General features: G+C 36.6%; 1 protein-coding gene across 1 annotated transcript; it reads left to right on the top strand.

Annotated features, from left to right (window-relative positions):
* Positions 1–7,199: 7,199 nt before the first annotated feature.
* LOC138085640 (olfactory receptor-like protein OLF4) lies at positions 7,200–8,150 on the top strand. The gene has a single exon (XM_068980101.1). The coding sequence runs from the start codon at positions 7,200–7,202 to the stop codon at positions 8,148–8,150; it is 951 nt and encodes a 316-aa protein (XP_068836202.1).
* The last annotated feature ends 2,574 nt before the right edge of the window (positions 8,151–10,724 follow it).

Below are 10,724 nucleotides of genomic sequence, written 5' to 3'. Positions count from 1 at the left end.
ATTGGTTACAAAGAGTCAGAAAAGACTGAGCTACTTTCATTTTCAAGGTAGATAATCTGGGATAATCTTCTTATCTTAAATATATGACTAATAATTATATCCCATCTACTGTCTCAATTACCTTGTTATGTAACAAATATATTCCAAAGTTCTTTGGTTTAGGATATGAAATCTTTTGGAATCCCTGATGCTGCCTACCCTAAAATCTTCTTTTTTTCCCTTTTTAAAAATTATTTGGCCATGGCATGTCTTAGTTGAGGCATGCAGGATCTTTTTTTAGATATGGCATGAGAACTCTAAGTAGCATATGGGATCTAGTTCCCCAACTAGGGATTGATTCCTGGCTCCATGTGTCAGGTTAGCCACTGGGCCACCAGGGAGGATCTAAAGTCTTTTTAATATATATTTTATTTGATGTCACTCAAGAGCTATAATATTTTAGAGATCTGGACACAATTATTATCACTTATGAAGTGGGTGAAAATGATTCTTTCAAAATTGGTACATAAAAGACCCTTCATGGAGAAGACTAAAGCTATGTGTACTTGACTCTAACACAGGACCACTGCAACGATATCCAAACTGTGGTCCACAGAACAAGGCCTGCAGCTTCAACACATAAGATTTTGCTGCAAAGGCAGTCCCTGGGCCCTCTAGAGACCTGATGAGTCACTATGTGCATTTGAACTGCAAACCTTGATGATTTGTATGCACAAAGAACCTATAGAAGTTCTGGTCTAAAGACAGATTTTCTTACTTTCTTACAGGCTTCCCTGGTGACTCAGATGGTATGGAATCCGCCTGCAATGCAGGTGACCCTTTGATCCCTGGGTGGAGAAAATCCCCTGGAGAAGGAAATGGCAATCAACTCCAATATTCTTACCTGGGAAATGCCACTGACAGAGGAGCCTGGCTGGCTACCATCCATGACATCGCAAAGAGTCAGACACAACTGAGGAACTAAACACACACACATTCTCACTTTTGGCATTTGAGGCAGGAAAGGTACAGCGTGCTATCCTGCTGTATACTGGGGATTAGTAGCATCTTTTAGGCATTGTCAAATATCCCCAGGGACAAAATCATCTCTGATTGAGAATCACTGCCCAGAGTTTGAGAACTGAAAGTATCTTGACCAATTCCAACCAAGATTCCATCCCTTACTTTGTTTATACCTTTAAGCAGAACATTAAATCCCTCAGTACCATTTCTGCAGTGTTGAATGGAGTTTTTATACATTCTAACTCATAGAACACACAGTTGTCAAGATGAAACTTGACAGTCCCTGTAATGTTCTAAACTAGTGTTACAGAACAACATCTAAATATATCTTTTATAATTTTAATGTTTTATAATGAGGGGTAAATGACAGATGTTACTATCAGTAGGAAATCCTTATTGCCTTTATAAAACTGTCTTGAAACCAAAGATTTTAATAGTCAAGTTTTACATGAAAGAAGTGGAGTTAGCCCCCATTTTGAAGAGAGAAAAATTAATTCTCAGATATTTCAGGGGTTGTATTGCAACCACTAATCAAAGCAATCAAGACCCTAAGGACCTAGTCAAGACATATGCCCATATGAGAAAATTTGAACTCAGGGATGTAATGAGGTTCTGGGAGGCTTAGCCTTTTGGAAGCAGAAGAGTTAAATGAGAAGGAGTGATAAAAATTGAATTCACCTAACTTATAATGCAGTCTCTTAGGAACAGAGAATCAGCAGGAAAAAATTCCGTTCTGTCCAGACCAATATCTCCCAGGAAAATCATGTATATAGAGGTTGGAGTGACAAGAGGAAACATGCCTAATGAGCTGACACAGGAAGCTACAAATATCTCCTCTGCTGCAGTTTCTCAGCCTATGCCACTGTGGTTGGATAGTACATGGTCTTTGCTTATACAGTCCTAAATCTGGCTGAGAGACCAATGCTGTTGTCTTGTTTAGGGACAAACTTTGGTCTCCATCACCAATTATTTAGGGGGTGGGGGATTTTGATCTTCGCAGGGAAAACTTCCATGCAGAGTTTCCAAGCAGGTGAACCTGAGAACTCCACAGATACTTCGGGAGAGGATCAGAGAGGAGGGAAGCCAGGAATGTGTACCTGAGGTCACCTGAGGACCAATCTAGCATAGCCCAGAGGTCAGAGATCACTGTGGTTGTTTGCTGGCTTTCCAAGTAAACATTGTGCTTGGAAAAAAGAATGTCGCTTTTAACAATTAAATCATGCTAGTGGAAGCCCAATAGAAGAAGGAATGGGAGGCCTAAACTGCTAAACCAGTAAAAGTAGAACATGAGCCCAGGAATCTTGTTGATTAACAGGAGTGGACAAATAAGGTATTACCCGGAGGGTCAGACAATTAGGTAAGGACATTTCTTTTTATTGTAAGACAGGATATATTAGATTCTGTTTTCACATGGAGGAGAAAGATCTAAACTGAAGACTGTTTGCAAATATACCCTTGCAATATCTATGAATGAAACCTACATGTTACAGTATCTTTTTTCATGGTGGGTATTCACACAAGAAAAAAAAAAAACAACAACGTAGTTACACAGGTGAAAAGATGTATGTCCAGAGATTTACTTTTCAATTATTTTATTACCTGTGAGGCTGAATATATTTGTGGATTTGTTAGGCATTGAGTGTTTCTCTACTGAAAAATATCTCTGTAACTTTTATTTTACATAGTAGTGTCAGAGTACTATTATTCCTTTTAAAAATTTAATTCTTTGAAAGAAAGAACAGCTTTTTAGTTTCTTTTTTTAAAATAAATTTATTTATTTTAATTGGATGTTAATTACTTTACAATATTACATTGGTTTTGCCATACCTCAACATGAATATTTTTAAACAAAAAACATCATTTAGTTCTTTTATATATGTATAGATATATCTGTGGGGATTGTATAAGCATTCATACATTTTTTTGGTCAAATCTGTCAAATATAGCATCCTCTTCATCACTTTCAAGAAAGAATTTGGGTAATTTGACACTGTGGCTCAGTTGGTAATGAATCTGCCTGCAATGCAGAAGACCAGAGTTCCATCCCTAAGAAGAGAAAATCCCCTGGAGAAGGATATGGCAATCCACTTATTATTCTTGCCTGGAGAATTCCATGGACAGAGTAGCTTGGTGGGCTACTATCTGTTCATGGGGTCTTAAAGAATCAGACACAACTGAGAGACTTTCACTTTCTTTCACTTCCTTTTTCTGACACATAATAACATATGAGTTACATGCATTCAGCATGTTGATTCAGTATTTGTTTATATCACTAAATGATCACTACAGTACATCTAGTTAACATCTGTCACCACACATAGTTCCAATTTATTTCTTGTGATGAGAAATTGTCATATCTGCTGTCTCTTAGCAACTTGCAGGTATGCTATAAATTATTATGAAAATATGTGGAGTTTGTTAATTTAAAACTGCTTCCCAACCAAGGGTAATTATGTCCTCCAGGGGACACTTAGCAATATGAGTAGACATGTTTCACTATCACACTGATGAATGGTAGATGATGGGCAAAGATGCTTCTAAACATCCTACAGTATACAGGGCAGAGCCCACCACAGAGAATGGTCTGCCAGAGAATGTCCAGTAGTGCAAAGGTGGAGGAACTCTGAGTTAAAGAATATTAGTGCCTCCACAATCAAGAGCTGTCACAGGTAGTTTCCAAAATGTTCTCCACATCACATTTTTGCTAGTGAAATTACAGAACTCCCCTTATGTCTGTGATATCTGTTTAGAAGTTTCAACCTCAATCTACAATAAGTGTTTTCACCAGGCTGAGGGTTGTGAATGAGACTTCCTGGTGATTTTTAAACTATTAGTCACTTTGAGTAAAGATTCATATATTTGATCAGCATGTCAATTTTTATTATCATACATCTATATATTTTACACCTATTTCTCAACAGTTAGATGCATTTTCAATAATGCTGACAAATTATTGGTTTTGCAATTCACTTTTGGTTGGGTGTTTTAACCATAAAAATGTTAAGTTTCATAGAGTTAAATCTTTCTCTTTACTTCTGATTTTCTCACCTTAATTATGATAGTCTTCCCACCTATTGATTTTATGTGTAGTTTTTTATATGTTCATCTAAAGTAGACTATTTTGGGGATCTTTGTCCCCCCCCCTTTTTTTGCAGATTAATTACTTTACAATATTGTATTGGTTTTGCCATACATCAACATGAATCTGCCACAGGTATACACGTGTTTCCCTTTTTAAAACTGTATTTGTGCACTAAATTTTTATTCTAAGAAATTAAATGGAAACTTTCATTTAAAAAATAAATGAATAAAAGATGTGCTATATAAGGAACCACTTCATTTTCTTCCAGGTAGTCAGCAATTTATGCCAAGTTTTATTCAACAATCTGGACTTTTCCAACCAAATTGAAATATAGTGCTCCTATAGGATAATGTTCATATCTAAGGGGACCTAATTCCTAATCATTCAACAAATAATAGCAAAGCATCTGCTATGTGCCAAAATTTCTGGGTAAATTATATGTTATATTCTCCTGAGTCAAAGTCTTTTCTTAATTATTACTTAATGTTGTAATTGTTCAATGACTGTTATTATATATCATGTTTCAGTTTTGATGTTCCACTCAGTTTTATTTAATACAATTATGCAAAATCACCCTTTAGTTTTACTGGTTTTGCTATTCTTTTTATTCCATTATTTCGAACTTTCTTAAGTGCATTTTTAAATAAATGTACATATATTCACATATCTTTGGGAAAAATGAGTGAACAATACAATTGAAGTCTCTATTGATATTGCATTATAGCAACAGAGTTGCAGTACAGTAGACTAAAATGGCTTCCCTGGTGGCTCAGACAGTAAAAAATTTACCTGCAATGCAGGAGACCTGGCTTTGATTCCTGGGTTAGGAAGATCCCTTGCAGGAGGGCATGGCAACCCACTCCAGTATTCTTGTCTGAAGAGTCCCAGTGGACAGAGGAGCCTGGTGAGTTACAGTCCATGGGGTTGCAAAGAGTCAGATACAACTCAGTGACTAAGCACAGCACAGCACAGCACAGCACAGACTACAACATAGTGTCCTCAGGTTTAAATTATGCAAATATATTTACCCAGAATAACAATGAATTTTCATTTATAAGGCTTTATAAGTATGGTATAGAAAGACCTTTGCATGTTGGACAAAGACCAGAACAAGAATTAAATTATGCCCACTGGATTTATTAAAGAAAAAATTAGGCACAAGAATAATAAAAAAAAATATCTCCCATAAGAAAATAGACAGGTCTTTCTTCATTCAGTATCAGATCACAGAAATATAATTTGTAAAATAATATGAAAAACACTCAGGAGAAACAAATCTTCTATTGATTAATATATCACACACAGAAAATTTCCATTTTCCATGTTTCCATTTTGATTTCTTAGTTTACTCCCTTTGGTTATTTTTCTCTTGGGGTATTAAATCTGTATGTTTTTTCACATTACATATGTATTACTGTTTCTGCCATTGACAAAAAATATTTTTCTTTATGATTTTACCTGGGCATTAAGGATATGTAGCTGAATTTGCAATGTTCCCAAACAAAGAAAATTTTTATTAGTCACATTTTCTCAGGGACACTGGAGCTCATTAGATCTTTTCCCTTCATTTAATCCATCTGTCTCTAATACTTTTTATATTTCTTTAAGTACTGGGTGGTTGTTGTCATTGCTCAGTTAACAACTTGTCTCCAATTCTTTGTAACTCTACCATGCCAGGCTTCCTTGTGCCTCAACATCTCCTGGAGTTTGCCCCAATTCATGTCCATTGAATCAGTGATGCCATCCAACCATTTCATCCTCTTTTGCCCCCTTTTCCTTATGCTCTCAGTCTTTCCGAGTATCAGGGTCTTTTCCAATGAGTTGGCTATTTGCATCGGGTGGCCCAAACAGACAGGAACCTCAATTTTATTGCTTCCTTGGAAATTTATGAAGTGGAATTTCTAGATACCTTTAAAAAATTCTTTAGAAGAAACTTAATCTGATCCGACCACCTTGAGTTGTCACCACTGATGACCTAAGGAAGGTGGTTCTGGATGAGAAAATCATGACAGTAACACAGTCCAGGAAGCTACGGTGTGTCTGTGCCTTGTGGAGTGAGAGCAGTTCTTAAAGCAGAAGCACCCAGTCATATATTAAAGTGACATAATAAGGTGAGAGAGGCCAGAACTCAGTGAACAGGTGGTACTAAGAAGAAGATCTCCTTCAATTCACAGGGTGCCTTTGCAACTAAATTTCTGAAGTGCTGGGAACAACTTGGAAGGAGGGATTCTCTGTGGAGTGAAGGTTCAGCTGTAGCAGGGAGACCATGTTTTTCCTTAGCTTCCCTGACGCCATCTCTAATCACTCTGCCTCTTGCTATTCCTTTGCCTTACTGGCTTTGTTGTTTGCATTTGAACATGTGGAACCAGCATCTTCCTCCGATCCTTTGTATTGGCAGCTCCCTCTTCCAGGAACACACTTCTCCTGGTATCACACTAGATGCTTTGCTCTCTTTCTTGATGTCTCTTCAAACAACCCTTTGTTTGCAGACCTTGCCTGAACACTCAGTGCAAAATAATTCCTATTACTACTCTCTCCTTTGTATCTGGTTTTATTTTCTTCATAACATCTGTCACCTTCTGACATATTTTTTTAAAATATAAATTTATTTATTTTAATATCATCTATCTCCATTTTTGGAATGTAGAGATTTGTTTTTCTGCATCCCTCTTTGTCCTTGGGACATGTTGGCTCTCAATACATGTTTCTCAAAGGCATGAAAGAGTTTCTCATTCAAACTGTAAAGTGAAAGTGTTAGTAGCTCAGTCGTGTCTGATTCTTTGTGACCCCATGAACTGTAGCCTGCCAGGATCCTCTGTCCATGGAATTCTCCAGGCAAGAATACTTGAGTCGGTAGGCATCCCCTTTTCCAGGGGATCTTCCTGACCCAGGGATCGAAACCCTTGTAAATTTACTGAGAATGGGACAATAAAAATTCTAGTCAGAGATGAAATGAGGTATATCGTCAAGAAAAATTCATATATATGCAACATATTAACATCAATTTCTTGCCTGCAAAATAGAAATTATAGTATTTCAGCTATTTCAGGTATGCCCATTTAAGTGAAAATTAATCATGTTGCTCTTTTTTCCTCCCAATAGTCACATTTGCCATATGGAACTGGAGAACAATACACAAATTTCAAAATTTCTTCTTCTGGAATTTTCAGAGGAATCAGAACTGCAGCCCCTCATATTTACGATTTTCCTCTCCATGTACCTGATCACTCTGTTTGGAAATCTGCTTATCATCTTGCTTGTCAGCTCAGACCCCCACCTCCACACCCCCATGTACTTCTTCCTCTCCAACCTGTCCTTTGTAGACGTCTGTTTCACCTCCACCACCACCCCAAATATGCTGTGGAACATCCAGACACATAGCAAAGTTATCACCTATGAGGCTTGTGTCACCCAGATGTATTTTTACATATTCTTTGCAGGATTAGATGACATTCTCCTGGCTGTGATGGCCTATGATCGGTACATGGCCATTTGCCAACCCCTGCAGTACATGGTCATCATGAGCCCCCAACTCTGTGGACTGCTGGTGCTTCTGTCCTGGATAATGAATATCATGTATTCCCTGTTACACAGTTTGATGGTGTTGCGATTGTCCTTCTGTTCAGACTTGGAAATCCACCACTTTTTCTGTGAACTCAACCAGGTGATACAACTTTCTTGTTCTGACACTTTTCTCAATAACATAGTGATCTATTTTTCAACTGCTCTCTTTGGTGGTGGTCCTTTTGCTGGCATAATCTACTCTTACTTTAAAATAGTTTCCTCCATAACTGGAATCTCATCAGCTCAGGGGAAGTATAAAGCATTTTCCACCTGTGCATCTCACCTCTCAGTTGTCTCCTTATTTTATTGTACAGTCTTAGGAGTGTACCTTAGCCCTGCTGTTACACACAGCTCACACACAAGTGCAACAGCCTCAGTGATGTACACTGTGGTCATGCCCATGCTGAATCCCTTCATCTACAGTCTGAGGAACAAAGACATAAAGAGGTCTCTGAAGAGATTCTATTTGGGGATGCCAGGTATAAAACTGCCAGTTATATGAAGGAAATGAATGTTTTCTCGATCACATGACTCAAAGACTTGGAAGCAGATATTGCAATGCTTTGATCTTTGTAGAATAAAACACTTCTATTTATTTCCTCAGATTTCCCTTTTATTTTGATTCAGCTTCTCTATGCAAATTTTAGTAACTGTCTTTAAGTTTTTTCATCAGCTTGATATTCAGACAGTATAATACTGTTTCCTACTTCAAAATTATCCTAACTTTAGAGTAGAAATGTTTGGAAATCCCATTCTTCTGGTGGTTCATCACAGATGTATTAAGAATAATTGCTTCTCAAAATGGTGATATCCTAGGGGGGTGGGATGAAGGGGTGGGAAGGATACATATAGTTATGTCTGATTCCTGTTGTTGTAAGGCAGAAACCAACACAACATTGTAAAGCAATTATCCTCCTATTTAAAAAATTAATTTTAAAAACTCATATGACATCCCAAGTAATTTTCATTTGTCTTCCTGAAACAATCATGAACACTCTGCTGAATAACCAAAAAATCACAGAAGAAATCAAAAAAGAAATCAAAATATGCATAGAAAAGAATGAAAATGAAAACACAATAGCCCCAAACCTGTGGGACACTGTAAAATAGTGCTAAGGGGAAGGTTCATAGCAATACAGGCATACCTCAAGAAACAAGAAAAAAGTCAAATAAATAGCCTAACTCTACACCTAAAGCAACTAGAAAAGGAAGAAATGAAGAAACCCAGGGTTAGTAGAAGGAAAGAAATCTTAAAAATTAGGGCAGAAATAAATGCAAAAGAAACAAAAGAGACCATATCAAAAATCAACAAACCCAAAAGCTGGTTCTTTGAGAGGATAAATAAAATTAACAAACCATTAGCCAGACTCATCAAGAAACAAAGGAGGAAAAATCAAATCAATAATATTAGAAATGAAAATGGAGAGATCACAACAGACAACACAGAAATACAAAGGATCATAAGAGACTACTATCAGCAATTATATGCCAACAAAATGGACAATGTGGAAGAAATGGACAAATTCTTAGAAAAGTACAACTTTCCAAAGAATCAGGAAGAAATAGAAAATCTTAACAGACCCATCACAAGCACTGAAATTGAAGCTGTAATCAGAAATCTTCCAGCAAACAAAAGCCCAGGTCCAGACGGCTTCACAGCTGAATTCCACCAAAAATTTAGAGAAGAGCTAACACCTATCCTACTCAAACTCTTCCAGAAAATTGCAGAGGAAGTTAAACTTCCAAACTCATTCTATGAGACCACCATCACCCTAATATCAAAACCTGACAAAGATGCTACAAAAAAAGAAAACTACAGGCCAATATCACTGATGAACATAGATGCAAAAATCCTTAACAAAATTCTAGCAATCAGAATCCAACAACACATTAAAAAGATCATACACCATGACCAAGTGGGCCTTATCCCAAGGGATGCAAGAATTCTTCAATATCCACAAATTAATCAATATAATACACCACGTTAACAAATTGAAAAATAAAAGCCATATGATTATCACAATAGATGCAAAAAAAGCCTTTGACAAAATTCAATATACATTTATGATTAAAAACCCTCCAGAAAGCAGGAATAGAAGGAACATACCTACATAATAAAAGCTATATATGACAAACCCACAATAAACATTATCCTCAATGGTGAAAAATTGAAAGCATTTTCCCTAAAGTCAGGAACAAGATAAAGGTGCCCACTCTCACCACTAATAGTCAGCATAGTTTTGGAAGTTTTGGCCACAGCAATCAGAGCAGAAAAAGAAATAAAAGGAATCCAAATTGGAAAAGAAGAAATAAAACTCTCACTGTTTGCAGATGACATGATCCTCTACATAGAAAACTCTAAAGACTCCACCACGTGTACACATGTGGCAGATTCATGTTGATGTATGGCAAACCAATACAATGTTGTAAAGTAAATAGCCCCTAATTAAAATTAAAAAAATAAAAAACAACAAACTTTACTACCAATGAAAAAAAAAGAAAAAAGATTTCACCAGAAAATTGCTAATCAATGAATATAGTAAATTTGCAGGATATAAAATCAACACACAGAAATTCTTGCAGTCCTACACACTAATAATGAGAAAGTAGAAAAAGAAATTAAGGAAACAATTCCATTCACCATTGCAATGAAAAGAATAAAATGCTTAGGAATATATCTACCTAAAGAAACAAAAGACCTATATACAGAAAACTATAAAACACTGGTGAAAGAAATCAAAGAGGACACAAATAGATGGAGAAATATACCATGTTCATGGATTGGAAGAATCAATATAGTGAAAATGAGTGTACTACCCAAAGTAATCTATAGATTCAATGCAACCCCTATCAAGCTACCAACGGTATTTTTCACAGAGCTAGAACAAATAATTTCACCATTTGCATGGGGAAAAACCCTCGAATAGCCAAAGCAATCTGAGAAAGAAGAATGGATCTGGAGGAATTGGAGGAATCAACCTGCCTGACTTCAGGCTCTACTACAAAGCCACAGTCATCAAGACAGTATGGTACTGACAAAAAGACAGAAATATAGATCAATGGAACAAAATAGAAA

The sequence above is a fragment of the Capricornis sumatraensis genome, chromosome 9 (assembly GCF_032405125.1).
Source record: "Capricornis sumatraensis isolate serow.1 chromosome 9, serow.2, whole genome shotgun sequence".
Classification (NCBI taxonomy): domain Eukaryota; kingdom Metazoa; phylum Chordata; class Mammalia; order Artiodactyla; family Bovidae; genus Capricornis; species Capricornis sumatraensis.
Note: the sequence above shows the minus strand (reverse complement) of the source record. Positions and strands in the feature narration are given on the sequence as shown.